Source organism: Apteryx rowi, unplaced genomic scaffold, assembly GCF_003343035.1.
Source record: "Apteryx rowi isolate R43461 unplaced genomic scaffold, aptRow1 scaffold_324, whole genome shotgun sequence".
NCBI classification, from domain to species: domain Eukaryota; kingdom Metazoa; phylum Chordata; class Aves; order Apterygiformes; family Apterygidae; genus Apteryx; species Apteryx rowi.
The window spans coordinates 562,721-579,465 of record NW_020449686.1 but is presented as its reverse complement, the minus strand read 5'-3'; the positions used below and the strand labels follow the sequence as shown (position 1 = coordinate 579,465).

General features: G+C 35.7%; 1 protein-coding gene across 8 annotated transcripts in view; it reads right to left on the bottom strand.

Moving 5' to 3' along the window:
• Positions 1 to 1,349: 1,349 nt before the first annotated feature.
• The window catches only part of USP32 (ubiquitin specific peptidase 32), an 85,357-nt gene continuing 69,961 nt past the window's right edge, over positions 1,350 to 16,745 (bottom strand). For all 8 annotated transcript variants that reach the window (XM_026071364.1, XM_026071362.1, XM_026071361.1 and 5 more), the window contains 14 exons: positions 16,385 to 16,490; positions 14,946 to 15,119; positions 14,245 to 14,419; positions 13,412 to 13,563; positions 12,580 to 12,691; positions 11,795 to 12,009; positions 10,184 to 10,368; positions 8,530 to 8,616; positions 7,532 to 7,652; positions 6,647 to 6,838; positions 5,735 to 6,029; positions 5,054 to 5,487; positions 4,271 to 4,363; positions 1,350 to 3,750 (listed from right to left, as the gene is read on the bottom strand). In XM_026071364.1, coding sequence (XP_025927149.1) covers positions 3,577 to 3,750; positions 4,271 to 4,363; positions 5,054 to 5,487; positions 5,735 to 6,029; positions 6,647 to 6,838; positions 7,532 to 7,652; positions 8,530 to 8,616; positions 10,184 to 10,368; positions 11,795 to 12,009; positions 12,580 to 12,691; positions 13,412 to 13,563; positions 14,245 to 14,419; positions 14,946 to 15,119; positions 16,385 to 16,490 — 2,515 coding nt within the window. In that variant the 3' untranslated portion in view covers positions 1,350 to 3,576. The remainder of the gene's footprint in view (positions 3,751 to 4,270; positions 4,364 to 5,053; positions 5,488 to 5,734; positions 6,030 to 6,646; positions 6,839 to 7,531; positions 7,653 to 8,529; positions 8,617 to 10,183; positions 10,369 to 11,794; positions 12,010 to 12,579; positions 12,692 to 13,411; positions 13,564 to 14,244; positions 14,420 to 14,945; positions 15,120 to 16,384; positions 16,491 to 16,745) is intronic.

Sequence of the window (16,745 nt, the reverse complement as noted above, 5' to 3'; positions counted from 1 at the left end):
TAATGTAGCAGTTTAATTCTCTACTTACACAAACCAATAACTGGAGAAGAATAAATATCTATGCAGAAGCAGTAAAGATGCATTATTTTTCACCTGCTATTATGAATTATATTTATTTTTTCACCTGTATCTTTTCTTTTGCTCCCTTGTGCTTTTTGTATGAATCGTATCTTGAAAGCTGTTTCCACCTGATGAAAACAGATAATCCACTTGATTTAAAATGCATAAGTTATTAACTATATCAAAACAACAAAACAAATGCTTAAGCACAAAATTACTAAGCGTTATTTACTTCATAATATGAAAAATTTTAATTTCAGGAATCGTTCCTCCTGGTGAGGCAAAACCCTGCATTAATAAACAATATGCAGAATGTGCCTGTCGCAGACAAACATTGTTTTATTATCTCTCTGAAACAGGCTCAAAATAAGTTTTTCCTTTTTTTGTGAGGGCATGTTATGAAACCTGAATTATGGTTAGAATTTAGGGTTCACGCTCACAAGGCTTCTGCCTTCAGCTCCTCAAAGGCGGCAGACAACGCTGCCATCCTGTGGTTGCGAGCACCAGACACCGACACAGTTCCAATTTAAAGGAAAGGTTAAGCATATAGTCCATTACAGGATTTTTCTCAAAACTTCCTCTCAAACCTTCAAATAATAGAAATCTTTGCATGATTTTATTGTATGTCCATTATTTCTAGAACGTTTTTAAGCAAAACCTTTCCCTACTTTGTTAAACTCAAAAGGAGCCTTGTTTATCACTGTGAGAATCTGGGAATAAAATTATTACAGGCTGGATTTTAATTGTCCAAGTACACATACAAAAATAAAGCAACTAAATATTAAAATAGGTGTTTGATTGTTCAGTTTGTTCTGATAACCTGCAGAAGGATTCTCAAGGGCAGGTAGCCGGGAAATCCATGTGCAGCCACTGCTTCTAAACCATCACTGATCTCATTTTGCATCTACCACAATTGCGCCACAGAAAAATGTGAGAACCACTGAATTAATGTGGTTCAGTGCACTAGTTCTTCAGACTTCGCTATAAGAAGGAAACATCTCCCTCTCTCTCATAAATGGGCACACGCTTTAAATAGGGTTAAATGGACTAATTCTAAAACCAAACAGAACATACCTAAATGGAAAACAGAAATAACTCAAAATCACAATTTATAAGTACCAAGATAATATTTCAGCTTTTCTAAGAGACACACTGGACAAACAGGAGAGAACTGATATGCTTACTCACATGTTTCAATCTTTGAATCTAAAAATACATTTAAAGTTAATGAAAACAGTACAGAAACTTCAAAGCAGAAAAACAGCTATTAAAAATTAGCTGACAAAAAGTGACACTTCATCTGCATCCACAGTATTTAATTTGTTTGAATAATATAGTTACAGATAAACAGATTCACTCCATATACAATTACCGATATCTTTTTTTTTTTTTTTATACAGCTCATATTCCAGTACATCAACACTATTTTATTTACAAGGAATTTATGTACATAACATCTTTCTAAAGTCAGTGCATTGTCAATAAGTTTTATACAATAATTTACAAAGTGAATGTAGTTAATAGTTAACTTAATAAATTTACTACTAATTCATGAATTAATTTAATTAAAAAATTAATTACAACCAATGTAACAAACACAGAAGATCAAATAACATTAGTAGATTGTGCTACCTGCTTAAATAAAACATTTTAAAGTAAATCATTTGAAAATCTTTCACTTTTCATGGAGTTTGAGTAGGGAGGAATAGAGAAATAGGTACCGAAAAAGCTTCTAACCTAGAAATTTACATTTCATGTTTGCTTTTCTTCAGACTCAAAGTTTAGACCGCTTGAAAGATAAAAGAACATATAGCATAGGGAGCAACACTTTACAAATAAGACAATACTTATTTTGGAGCTGATCTGCTGTCCTTACAGAGGCACAACCTCCAACAAAGACGATGAGGTTTTTGCCTGAGGAAAGACAGCAAGACCAGCTGATACAATTTCTTAAATGGATAAAACCCAGATCTTTCTGGAAATTATACACTTACCGGTAGGCTTGGCATCGTTGTAAAGCACATTAAAAGGAAGCCAAACATTAACTTCAGGGATCAACAGTCTAAGTTATAAATTTTGTTAGTGAAGATACAAAATCTAAAGAATTTGAAAGATGTCTTGATAAAATTAGTAAGCTTCTAAGACTCAGCTGAAGAACAAAAGGCTGAAAGAGCGAATCATTTATCTTGATTCAGATATGCAAAAAATTTAACACTGAAAATGTTTAAAGAAATGCCTACTCAAAAATAACCATCTTTTTTTCTCAGTCTCTGCTAAGACTCGGTCATGCTTTCCTTCATACAATAAGCCTGCTGACTTAGAAGAGCATCTTGCAAGGACATGGAAAACAATTCTGTTTTAATTGCAAGTATATGCATCACCTGTTGCAAGAAAGAATTTGAAAAAGGCAAACCAAATTTTGAAGAAAAAAAAAAAGCCCTATTAAATTATGAAATCAATTAAAAAAACCATCCATGAATGCTACGATAGCTACCTGACAGCCACAGCTTCTTATCTGTTTGAAATACACAGTGGATAATTCACAGCCATTCACTCCAGAGCCCTTACAACAACAAAAACAAACTATGTTTTTGAATTTAATTATATGAATTTTTAAAAGTGCAAATTTAAAAGCAACACCAGTCATGAAACACAAGCTCAAGCATCTTTCCTTCCAAAAGCTGGGAACACTTCGTGCAATGTGCACGTTTTAAGACACCATATGTATAACCACAACTACTCTTTTCAACCTGAAGTTTCTTTTTTGAGGCATCTCAAAAGTCTAAGATAGCACTCTTCAGGCTGAAAAGCCATTCCTGAAACATGTTGATTTGCACAGCCACCATGTGGAGAAAACACAATTTTAATAAAACCATTCAAGTATAGAAATTAATCTCTTCTCAAATTATGATTAGGTTGTGCTCCCAACATACAGAAAGAAAGCAATTGACACACATTAGTGATGGCAAAACTGGAAACATTTCCAACTCTTGATGTTTAGTCTTTAAATTCGTGCACTTTTCATTCTCTTGCTTTCCGTGTTTTGCCAATAAAATGCAATAAAACTGCAGGAAAAAGGAGGTAGCAATATCATGTTGTCCAAAGACAACACTACTTTTTTTTTCCCCATTATCTTAAATCTAAGGACAGCCTTAGGATTTTGTTAGAATAACTGGTAAACTCTACACTACTTTGTTTAGCTCTTATTTGGATTATTTAATTTAGCTCTTATTTGGTCCTAGTCGGCTTTTCTCAAACCATTTTATTTAAAGGCCAATGGCAGTTTCAGCCTGATGTCTAACATCAGAAATGTTTAGAGCATGTAGTGAGATAACAGAACAAAACAATACTATCTTTATATTAACTGCTATTTAATTAGGGTTTTCTTTTTGTGCTTTCACATCCCAGGTACAATAACTACACTTAGCTTATCTGTTTCAATAACATTTTCGCCAAATGCAAGCTTCAGCGTGTTATCCCTCACACTCTCAAAACAGTCCATGGAAGATCACCTGCTTACTGTAAAACACAGTACTTCTTATAATCTGACTCAAAGTCTTCATCCATGCTGCTCGTGTCTGCCATCTTTTTGCCATCTATCTTTGGCAGAAATTGTGCATAGTCTACGCCCTGCTGCTCGTAGAAGAGAATGTAGGCAGAGTCGGTGTCGATTTCGTCAGGGTGCAACTCCTGCGGAACAAAAACACTTCCTGAAACGCGCAACGGTGCGACTGCGTTACTGTCGCTGAACGGCAACACACGCTTTGGCCCTAGAAACAGTCTTTTTTAAATGGCAGCTTACAGCAAGGAGAATCACATTTTCTCAGTCTCCCTTATCATAGTTATCAGGCTCCATTATTTACTTGAAAAGCATAGCAAATTTTGAGTGACAAATGCAATAGAAATATTGGAACTTAATTATTCAGTAATTGAATACAAAACAGCTAGCATAATGAAAAAATATTCTTGGACTTCCATTTTTAGTAACTTTTCCATCTTTGTACAAAATAAGCATCTACCCATGTTAGCAGCTGATGAACACATACTAACATGAAAAAAAATGTACGACTTCAGTTCACGATTTTAATATTCATCTGAAGCAAATTTTGAGATAACCATGGTTTCAAAGAACAGTTCTCAAAAAACATGTATTTCTTTGTTTCTAGACACCCAAGTAAAAAATTATTTCTTACAAAAATAAAACATTTACCTTACAGCTACTGTCATTGTAGCAGTACCACTTGTTGTTTGGGTTTTTGGCATAAGTAACATAATGACCCCCTCCCATAATTCCTGAATGGCACTGAAGAAAATGAAAAAGAAAAAAATTTTGGATCAAACATCAAAAACACAGAATTCACAGAATAACGTAACAAATTCATGTTCTTTCCACGAGCGACAACAGCTTGCGACAATCTGTACTTGCCAAGGATGCCTAAATGTTACAGGCTCTCTTAAAACAAACCTCTTCTCTCTGAAGTAGTAGTGCAGCATATTGTATATGACAAAAATATTTTATGCATGCTGGCCCCAGCAGTTCAACACAGCCAGTCCAAGGCCAGTGCCCCTCTCACACATCTTTATGCCTTTATCATTTTCCTTTACTACCAAATTTTGTTTCCTTTTTGTTTTCCCTTTTCCCCATCTCAAAAAAACCTAAAAATAATCCAAGTGTTGGTGCACAGAAAGGTCTTGCTTGATAAAGGCAGCAGAGACAGACAACCTGAAAAGTGTATTCTAATTGACTGTGCTGTGCTTCACAGCTTTTTTTTTTTTAAATGTCTGAGGCTGACTAAACTTATATATTCAAGCAGAAAAAACAATTATGCGAAGATATACTTTTCAGTTATATTCAGTTTTATGGCAATTTTATTTTGCTCACAATGACTCTACTTTGCTCTCCTCAACAAGAAATCTCTACTTTTTGTAATGAAAACAGTAAACACATTTAGTCAAAACAATGCCATTGTAAGGGCATAAAACGTCAACTTACCGAAATTGCATATAGATTGTAAATAGGGTTAACACAAACTTCTTCTCTTTGGTCATCTGTAATATCCTCCTCGCTGTGGTTATCAATTTGACCATTGATACTTCCATTACTATATGCATTCTGCTCACAAATGTATCCGTTGGCTAAAGTCATCTCAGTGTCCTGAGCAGTGTATAGTTCACTCTGGCTACCACCCAAAATCTGCCCTCTAGTAAGAGCATCGCCTTGGTCAGAAGTATATTTCTGCTCCTGGTCAGTACCATTCTCTTTACTTGCATCCAGATTTTCTTTGCTATTTGACAGTTTGTTTTTACCTAGCTGTGGTAGCCGCAGGCGCCCTTTACCTCTTCCTAAAGTCCTTGGGCTACTATTTGGGCTACTGTTTTTACTTGAAGGACAGCTGGTTCCACTTTTCCTTCCCAAAGATGGAGATGCTAGAACAGAAAACAAATACGAACTTGAAAGATAAGTAAATACATAGTCTAGATTTTTTAATAAAAGATTTCTTTTAATAACCAAGCATTAAAAATCCACTGTTCCATTGCAATGTATGAGTAGTATATAAAAATAGGACTGTCTGTGCATGCACACAAACATGCGCACTTATAAACTGAAATACCAAATACCTTCCCAAATACCAGCATTTACTGGAATGTGCTATCTTCCCTAAATATTACTTACCTTTGATATTATTCAAGACATTAGTAGTGTTAAGGGAAGATGGACTTCTGTTCAGTACATCCCCTTCGCCTGCTGTGTAAGTGATCTGCAGATCTATTTTTCTAGACTCCCCTTGGAGAGTCCGTGCATCAGGAAGGTCATCAACATGGGGAGTTAGCTGTTTTCTTTGAAAATGACTTGGATCCCTTTGTACCAAAAAGGCACTTGGGTCAAAATTTTCTCGGGGAAATTTAACAATTTTCTGAGATTTTATCCAGCGGCCATTTACAAACTGAAATCTTTTCAGGTGAATGATCTAAGGAGAAACATGTTAGAGAAAGTCAAAGGAGGACAATTACACCACAATGATCTAATTTCACTGTTAAAAGACATTTTTGTTTCTGAAACATATATATTTTATCATATATTAATAAAAAGTAATAACACTGTATCTGAGCATTTGGATTCTGGGTACAAGCTGATAAAATATGGAACTAATATTTTCAGGGGAAAGTGATAGAAAAGGTTGCTTCATTTCAGTCACCAGCGCTGTGTATAACCTACCAAATTTGAAAGGCAACAGACACAGGTGTTACATAACTAGACCAAAGATCAAGACTGTGTTACCAAGAAAGACTGCCTAAGTGTGACTTCTTTGTCAGAGCAAATCAAAGTGAATGCAAAATGCAACCATTTGCTGCAATGTATCAGCTAAAAAGATGCACAGGGATTTTAGGTTTGTTTTAAGTTATCTGCCTGCATTACGGAAATGCATGATGCAAACAAAGTTAGTGCCCCTGCTGACACAGTGAACAGAAGTAAATATAAACCTTCTTATTTAGAAAGAAAAAAGAGACATACCTAGCAATTCAAAATTTGTGAGGAATGTACTTTGTTTCTGTTGTTGTAGAGGAAAATTATACAAGATCATACCAAAATAGGGGGAAGCCTCCAAAGATCCAGTTTTTTGGTGGCCAAACAATGGGTCTTGCATTTGGAACAGTAGTACATCTCATCTTCTCCCAATTCCTCCTCGCTGGTGAAGGCTCTAAGACAGCTGTCCAGATTGATGGGCTCTGCTTGAGCTCGTCGGCTTTGCTCAACACTTTCGTGTTCTTCTACAATCTAAAGAGGTGAGATTAAACTGAATCTGACTTGGAAATGTATACAAACTGCTCAGAGGAAGGCTGTATTTAAAGTACCATAGAAGAAACATATCATATAGTTATTTAGGATTAAAAATCCAAGAATAGCTGCACTAATTTGAGCAGGTATTTTATTTCAACTATGAAAAGGCAGACATACAGATAATGTGCTGTCCTTATTCTTAATTTTTGCATATCTGCAAGGCACTAGTTTACGGATTCAACTCACAAATCAGAATAGTTCTTCTAGATTAACTCAGTTGTGTGCTTACCTTTATTTGTTTTGTAGACGCAGTGAAGCAGCTATGTTTACTTACACACAACTATTTGTAGCAATGGTGTCCTTAGAAAGTGTACCAAATTAACATACTCTCTACTATATTGTGAAGAGTAGACCAAAAGCAACTCAGAACAGCCAGAAAATACACATCTGTGGTTTCTTAAAAGATTCACTTTCACGTTATAGACATGTAGGAGGTCTAAAATTAAGACATAGATTTATCCAGAATATACTCTTCAATGACTACTGCCTTTAGTTTAATAATAAATAGACAAAACAAGAATCGCTAAACGAAAAGAGAATATCTTCCAAACTTGGTCTTGGTAAAGTGGGATGTGTTTTAGAGCTATTAACATTCAAACAAATACTGCAGGCTTTATGCTGTAATTTTACCCGTTCCTGTGATGTCTGGTAGCGTAGGTGGAGTGCTGTTGGATCCCAGTCTACAGCAATGTAAGCATTCCCAACACAAGCTCTATCTTCTGTGCACTCAATTTTACAGCCACGACAAAATCTAAAACAAAAAGTTAGATGTGATAAACTGTGCAATCACAGATCTACATTAATTCACATCCCAATTCTGCTCCTTATTTTGTATTAGATACACCTCCACAGTTACAGGCTTTGCCTTCAGTGTAAGAGAGGCATTTTTTTAAAAAGATAACCAATGCCAATTCTCTATTTTGCCACAAAACTCTAATGGAGATGAAACACTGAAGCATTTGGGTGAGCTCAATCACCTGTCTGCACAGAGTGCTGAGCAAACCTAACTACCACACCAAAACTACAGTTCTTTGTCTCCACGGGTATTCTGCAATATGATAGCTAATGTACATTATTTATCTAGCTGTAGGAGACACCTTTTTGGAACGAGTCTGTGGTCTGAATACTGTCCAGCAACAGTCTGGGATTTTCATTAGCATGTCCCTTGTTTAGGAAAAATTCCAAGAGTGTTCCCAGGGCAAATACCTATTGTCTATTTTAGTTTTTACTTTTCAAATGGCACAGAAATGGCTAATGGTAAATGATTTACATCCACAGTAGTCTGCTGTCACATGAAACCATCATAAATCATCTAAATACGTACAAACGTGCCCCTGTATATTTACACACTTGAACAGGGAAGACTGGAAGGGGTTAAGAGGTTTTTGATAATCTGATGCCTATCTCCTAATTTAAAGTTTCTATGTCAGCAGAATTTTCAGCTCTTCAAGTCATAAAAGCAATTCTGCAGTGAAAGTCTGCCATGTGGGGGTTCTAGTTGAATTAGATTCTAGACTCTCATTGTTTGATATTACCTCTGAAGTCTGAAACGTATCAAAAATCTATTATCATAAATTACATTTCTGCTGAAGTGACTCCCCTGCTTAAATCTAAAAAGGACAATTTACCTGTACCATGGACACCAAGCGCAGGAGTTTCCATCCTTCTGAACTACCCTCAGGGTGAACGGATACTGATATCCCATGCTATCATCACTGAAACAGAAGAGATTGCAACATGAAACACAAGCACTGATTCAGACTGCCAATTACTTTTGACCTTACTTCATTACCCTTGCTGTTTACTAAAACACAATCCTCCCCCCCCACAAAAACAAAGAAATCTGAATGGTTAGAAATATTAAACATAATATAATAAAACAAGATCTGCCTTTATGTCGTCTAAAACCCAAACATGCATATTATAGCATTAGTTTTAAGTCTACTCAGCAGGATAGTCATTAAACAGCAACTATTTAAAAAAAGAGAGGCACAATTAAAATATACATCAATCACATTCATACTACTATCAATACTTCTTCACTATTTATAAATACAGTAATACAACTAGAAAGAAGGAGAATTCAAGAATATTTTTAAAGATCTTGCGGAGGTAACAGAACTCACATAAGCATCAACAGTAGCAAAGTTTTCTTGACACACGCTGGTGGATGCACAAATCAATTAACACAAATCACGCAAATCAATTAAGCAATAGCCAAGACTATCATGGTTTCACAGCAGTACATCCAACCAGAAAATGGTCACTCAAATTGCTTTACGTAGTGAAAGAAATTAAGGCATTAAATCACTATATATTAAAGATATGAGTTATTTAGTAGAGATAACACTGCAAGAAAATAGAAAAGAGTTTGTGATAAAACTCTTAAGTAGCACAATGAGAAAAATCTGTTAAAGGGCAGGTCTCATGCATACAAACTGACACATCCCCAAATAAAGGTGACGTTTTCAGTCTATTTAATTAAATCATTAAGAATCTGTCATTTAAGCCCACATTGCATTAACTTTGATTGGGTCTGACAATGACAGATATTTAACTGAGCAAGAACATCTGAAGTGTTTCTGCAGAGGATTTACATGTTGTTCAGTACTAAGCCTTAGTGGATACAACCATGAGCAGGTGTGCAGATGGAAGCAGACACCACAACTTAAAAGACCAGGTCTACCATTCATTCTGGCCCAATCAGCCTACAGATTCCAGATATTGTGCTTTTTTTTTTTTTCCTTTTTCTTTTGGGGGGACAGGGACCGGGACGACCAATTCTCTAAAGAGAATCAGACTTAGCATCAAAATTATCAGCCGCAAAGCAGAATTCAAATGACAGAAAGCCTTCCCCCCCACCAAAAAAGCCCAAACAGTTTAAGCAGTTTTACAAGAGAATTAAATATACAGAAGACACTTTATTAAATACAGTCTCATTTAAAAAGCTATCTGAAAATATCTTATTTTCACAAAGCTACTATATTGCCTTTCATTGTCATTATTAAATCACAGGACTTTTAAATGACTTCCTACAAAAATAACCCACTAGATGGAATCTGCAGGCAGAAAACATCTGAGGTAAAAGCGCACACAACTGTTCCTAAAATTGTTGACATTTAAATCTTAATTATACATTAAAAACCATACATTCATTCCATGGAGGTATTTTCAGCCCTTAAAATGGATAAAGATGAAGAATGAGCATTTTTTAAATCTTCTAAAGGAATCTAAACCACTGGATTGGGTAATTCCAGTCAAAGGTTGGCACGCCACACTCACCAGTCTTGCGCATGATTACTAGCTTCCTGAGGAGGGAGAGGGCTGGCAAGCCTGGAAACCTGAATCCACACTGCATCATACAGGTCTTTTTTCCGTGTATGAACAGTACAAGGAACAATTAGTGGCATTCCAAAGAGGCTAGGACGGTTCTTCTGAGATGAAAGAAAATATAACTCTGTCCGCATCTGCGTATGTGAAACAGGAGAATGAGTCATATGTAAGTATGCATTAACTCACATTACCACAATTATTACAATGCTGACCTATTACTCATTTCAGTCTCTGGCAATTAAACAAATGATTAATTCAAGAAAAAGTACTCAATTTCAGTAATTTTTTCAATATTAAAAAACTGAATTTTGATCACTGACTTCAAACTGCCTGAAAATTTAATTGTATTTTATGATATTGTGGCATTAGACCATGTCAACACTTAACATAAACCTAGGTTTCAACCACGTATGTTTTTTTTAATTTCAAATGATGCATATTTTCTTACTTTGACCACCACATGGTAACTTTACAAAGCAGACAGATGGTAATATCTGTCCCAAAATGACCTCTACACTAGGCAAATTTATGTCTTCTAGAGAAAGAAAACTTTTATGTCTACAGAATGTAATGGGAAGGTAATTTGGGCACTACAGACTCGTACACAGGTCATTCCAAGCAGATCAACCAATCTTTGTGCTTCACGCTTTCCAGCTGTAAGAAAGATTTAGCACACTGACTTAATGATACGGAGGTACAGTAAACTGCTACTGAGCCTTGCACAAGTGTTATGCAACGGACCCACTCCATTGATAAAATTTTTGGCAATGACAAGCACGGATTCCTGGCATAGCTTCCACAGGCAACTTTAATGCTCTGTGAGATGTATAACTAACAGCCTGTAACTGCTCAAAAGCATTATACTAATCCCCCTAACAGATTCTGCCAAATCTTGAATCAAGATTGTGGTGGTAACAGTGGTTATTAGCCACTACTTGAGAAACTAAAGAAAAAAAAGCCCCCCACAAACCCACTGTAAAGAGGGAGAGTCCACAACCACTAGGCTCTCTCAACAGCTTCTAAAGCCTAGAGACAGAACGTACACAGAAAGCAAGGTTATTTGAGGTGTTCAGTCATCCAGCTTTCACGTTTAGAGTTCAATTTGACTGCAAATGCTTCGAAAAAGAGTAATTCATGCTATCAGAATAACCCATGAATGCACTATATATCTTTACACTATTTCTGTACAAGAAGTAATAAGGCTGTTCCACATAATGGGAAAGAAACAAATTTCATGTTGCTTCTCTAATTGTTTTTTTTTTCTGCTCAGAGACTCCTAGAACATTTTATCAGGGAGTCAGTGAACACCCAAACATGCATCACAGCATTAAAGAACTGGGAAGCCTGCCAATACTGAGGAAAGAAAAATACACCAACATTAGACATTGCAAATTAAATCTGTGAAGGAGAACTGTGTGTAAGCCTAACAGGGAAATGTGTATTCATGTTCCCTCTTTTTAGAATACAGATTAACTAATCATATGGACTTCAAAAGAAAACTGCGCTGACTTTGAGAAAGTATGTTACGCACAATTTGTAACAAGCACAAAATCTACTCACCATTTTTCTGTGGACTGCAATTATATACCCTGTACATGGACTATCAGAAAGCAAGGGCACATGACCGTTGAGAGTCCAGTTGGCAAGGTTATTACGTTCTGTTCCACATGGCACTACAGTATTTGGCATTCCATTTGGAATTAGGGTTGGTTTGGGAAGGTCCCCATTCATCATTATGTTGAGTGCTCCATTAGCTGTCGACCCAGTTGAGAGATCTGTAGATGGACAATTACTCTCAATCTACAGCAACCAGAACTGGTAACAAACAACAAGATTTTTTTGCCTTCCATTCTGCCCAATGTATTTCATGAAATACCTTCCATTCTCCTTCAGACCAATATGTAATCTTTTGCCTACAACTTTGCAAAATCAGAGCATGCAGTAACAAGAAATAACAGAATTGTTTACAATCCATATATGAAACCACAAACAACGAAACAGAAACCAAAGCTGAACAACATGCTTACTTTTTTTTTTTAAGTATGTCCTGCCTTATAGCCAATCTGCATGTTTCTTGTTTCTTTATTACTTGCAAAATATTTTCATTAAAATAAGTATATAGTGATCTTCAGACTCCTATCCTGGGCATGACCCTAGAAAGGATCACAGATCACCAGTGGATATTGAGATGGCTCAGTTTTTCTCTGGATCAGAGCTGAGACTTACCTGTCTCTTTAATTCTCACTGTTCCCAAATTACTAAGGAAGGTCTTTCTCCTGAATTTCTCCAGTATCTAAGCACTGTGCATTTTAAACGAACAGGAAAATAAGTATGTTTTATTTTACCTGTCTGCACAGGACTTGATGCTGATGTAGGGGATCCTGGAACCGGTATTTCAAATGCACACAAAAACCCACTCACTGATAACCGGACTTTCTGGTTGTCTTGAGGAAAGTTCTTCAGGAAAAAAGGGAAAGTCAATGAGACACGTATGTACTTTTAACTGTGACCCAGAACATGTTTCATTCTTTTGCAAACAGTACAACTATCAGCTCATCTCCCCCCTCCCATCTGCTTTCTTATACCTACAGGGAAAAAGGAGAGCCAAAAGCCAGATGACTTTGCAGATCTCTGCAGCAAGACCTGAGAGCGCTATTATTGGTTCTCTGAACAGACTGAAAGCACCCAATTTCTACCCGCTGAAAGTAGTTTTAATTCTGTTCAATGACAGCAAAAAAAAGTCACACACTACATAAAATCTAAGCCAGTCATTTCTTATACTTCCAGCCTCTTGATAGTGTTTAAATTCATCACAGCACTCTAACTTGAGTCTTATTATGTCGAGAAGATTTTATCATTTTTTTTCTAAACATATCATTAGTAATCAATTCAATTAAAGTTTTGCAAGTTTCTATGTCAATTTTCATTTTGGTTACAAGTGGTTTATTATGGTTCAGTTGCCTTTAATTTTAAATCTGTTTAAAGCAAGCCAAACTGAGGTTTTAAAATGACAAAAAAGTTCATACTTAACTAAGCTGAATTTATTACCACACTTTTAGTTGTTTCAGAGCTCCTGTAGGCAAAGCTTAGTGTCAAAAAGACATAGGATGCTGATGTACACAAATAATCAGAAATACCAAAAGTAGGTTGCAGCAATGATTTTTTTTTTCTTTTTACCTTTATATTGGAGCTATGCACTTCTGCGAGTAGAATCTGTTCTGGTTTTAGCCCACAGAGTTCACTTAACTGTTTTTTCAAACCTGTATACTTTTCATCCATGTTCAACCTCAGGCCATATCGAACAGGAGTAGTACCATCTAATTTAATTACTTTAAAGGGGAAAAGAAACACCTTAGTCAGCAAACCAGGTAAAATTTAATAGAATAATACATTACATCTACTTATTTATTAGACAGCACTTTTCTTCCATTTTTAAATCTGATTATTTTTTCATTATCAGACAATTTTCAAGGTCTGCAAAGACAAATGCCAGAAAACCCCTAACTGCTTAGGCCATAGAAAATAGTTTCAAATTTTCTTCTTTTATCACCATTGCTTTTGCCTCTTCACCCACAATGTATGGGTTCTTCATAGTATAATTCATAACCCACACAGTAATTTTTGTTTGCCTATTCTTCCCTCCCACCCTCCCTTTTTTTGCCCTAGGCAGATTTAAGACAACCTATACAGTACAAATTTTCAGTGACCAGAAGGAAAATGTGCAAAATTGAGATTTTGAAATTTTATGTATTAAGTACTTTAGTCAAAATTGAAAATGGACCATCTATGCCGTTTAAGAAGATTTTACTTTAACTGTATTCCAATGAAAATTCTTATAGTCTCATCTATCATACTAAATAGTTATACTATTTTTTAAAATTTAGCTGCATTGCTAGTAAGTGCTAAAACAAATAAAATTTGTTTTGTGACTGTTCCATGAAAATCTGTTTCGTATTTATAACTTTTGTTTCAAGAAAGACAAGTTTATACAGTGTTAAACCACTACCCACCTGTAATTTCTAGATGCATGTAGCTATCCATTGGTAAAGGCAAGGATAAAAAATTAAAAGGGTCAAATCTAACACTTATATGTCCACAAGTTTTACATTTTACTTGTGACTTAAGCTGCCCATGAAATAAATCTACGACAATGGATCTGTTTCTTCTCAGATGGTTTTCCCAGGCCTAAGATAAAGTGTAGAAAAATAAAGTTAGAAACTGAAGACTACTTGCTAGAACTGCAGAGGGAGAATATGCTGGAATATCTCCAAAGCTTCATCAGCCTACAGAACTGAAATACGTTCCTGCAGAAGTTGTTTACTAATTTATAATAAATAGGTAATATTTAGTTTCAACATTAGTAAAGAAAAGCTCATTCTATTAAGACAATAACCAAGGTATGAGATCATTTAAAAAGCTTCTGAAAAGACCATCAGGTATTCTGAAAAGTTTTGGTATTCCACATTCAGAAGAGTCATTCAAAACGACTATGAAGTACTGCCTTTATACCTGTATATTATTATACTTAAATCAAATTCATTTTCAGTTCAAAAGTGAAACAGGTTCCTTAAATCACAGATCTAACAAGTTTCAAAAGACAGTATAGAAATAGTATTACCAGAGGGCCTCTCTCATCAACACCTTTAGCTTTCCTAAGAAATAAAGTAGTTCCTAGTAGCTTAGTGCTAAGAGAAAACACCTTAACCCATACCTCTGCTGCTACTTCCCAGTCTGGTCGACCATCACTATCTTTCAGTTCAACATATGGCTTATCATGAACTCTATTCAAATCCTCGTGAAGACCATCCAAAAGAAACGCCAGGAGCTCCTGTGAGTCTTGTTGTTGAAAACCATTAAATCTTGGAGCATATTTTGCTATTGTCCACTATAAAAAAAAGCCAAAAAGTTTTTTAACATTATGTGACAAAAGTTGTAACAATAATCAAAATATTGTAGAAAAAATGCATGCTGTCAACCAGCACAATAAATGCAATTCTCAGAGTTAAAGGAATCTCTCTACGCTTTCACAACAAAAGACCATTTACAGGCTATGCATGATCTTCTGTCCCTAACAATGGCTACGAAAACCCACATCTTAAACCACAACCTCCAATTCATATGAGGTAACTCCTCTGAACTTACAGCCTCAGCACTGAACCACAATTATATTCCACAGACAGCTGCTCCCTGAGGACCAGGGCTAAGGCCTCCTGGTTGGCTACAGATGTGCATCTTCTTCCCCCGCAGCTCTTTGCTCAACACCTCCACTACACTCCTTACAGACAAGAAATGGCAAATCTGTGACCAGTTTGGAGTAACGTACATGACAACTCATTGCCCAGGATACGCTCGTAGATCTCACAGCCAGCTTCTAACACATGGAATATATACGCAAGTCCCCTTCCCTTTCTCTAGTGGGGATATTTATTTGAGTCTCTGCCCAGTACCTACATGCTAACTCTAACAAAGCTGTAGGGATGTAATTACCTTTAAGTCTTCCACATCTCTAAAACATGGCTGAAAACAGCCACAGAGTTCAATGTTATTGTGAGTGGAAGGCAGGAGAACTGAGAGAAGATTTACAAAGACTAATTGCATTAAGACTGAAAAAGAATACTACAGTATTAATTACGCAAACTAATGACAGAAACTTGCGCTTTTCTTCCTTACGTAGCACAGATTTCCATATTTAAATAAGCTGAATGATAATCACAAATAACAGCCTCCATGAATGATAACTGACATCCTAAATATGTTGTCTAACTTTACTAGCAGCACTATAATAAAGTAATATCAGTGATATGGTTGCCTTCAGCACATACTTGTAGGTTGCATAGTTCAAAAAGATGTGTAAGTTTAATATGAATCCTTTTTTTAATTATCAAACTCTTAAAATAAGAACACTTATTGAAATAAGAACAGCAAGAACATTTCTGCTGGTATTTCCAATTTTTTTTCTTTTAGCTATAACAAAAAAGTTAAGAAAAATCTAACTTTTATACACATGATCAAAGCAAATATGATAATTAAGTAGCACTGAGGAGGCTTTCCCAGAACTATTACAATACAGATAACACCAGAAAAGAGAAGAGTGCTTTTAAAAATTTTTGGTACTAAAAAAATAAAAAATAAAATATATTACAGACTTACCCGCAGCTTTAACGGTGCTACATTCTTCTGAGTTCCACTCCACAACTCCTGAACCAAATCCCCATAGCATTTGGCCATGTGTCCTTTCATTCCTATTGGATTTGTCCTAGAATTCATGAAGTCATTAATGTCATACCAAAATTTAAACAAAGTCCAAGAATGGGGATAAATGAGGAAGCTCAAAGGCTTCTTGCCGAACTGTTTTAACTCTCCCAGAAACAAAAGAAGGTATATTTTGGTACATCTAATCTGGTACCAGTTGCATAGCTGATGGCTGGTAATGCTAAACTTAATAGGATTTATTCATGCTTCTACTTTTGAAGGCTGAAACTAATTTAAAAAAAAGTTAACACAACTAAAA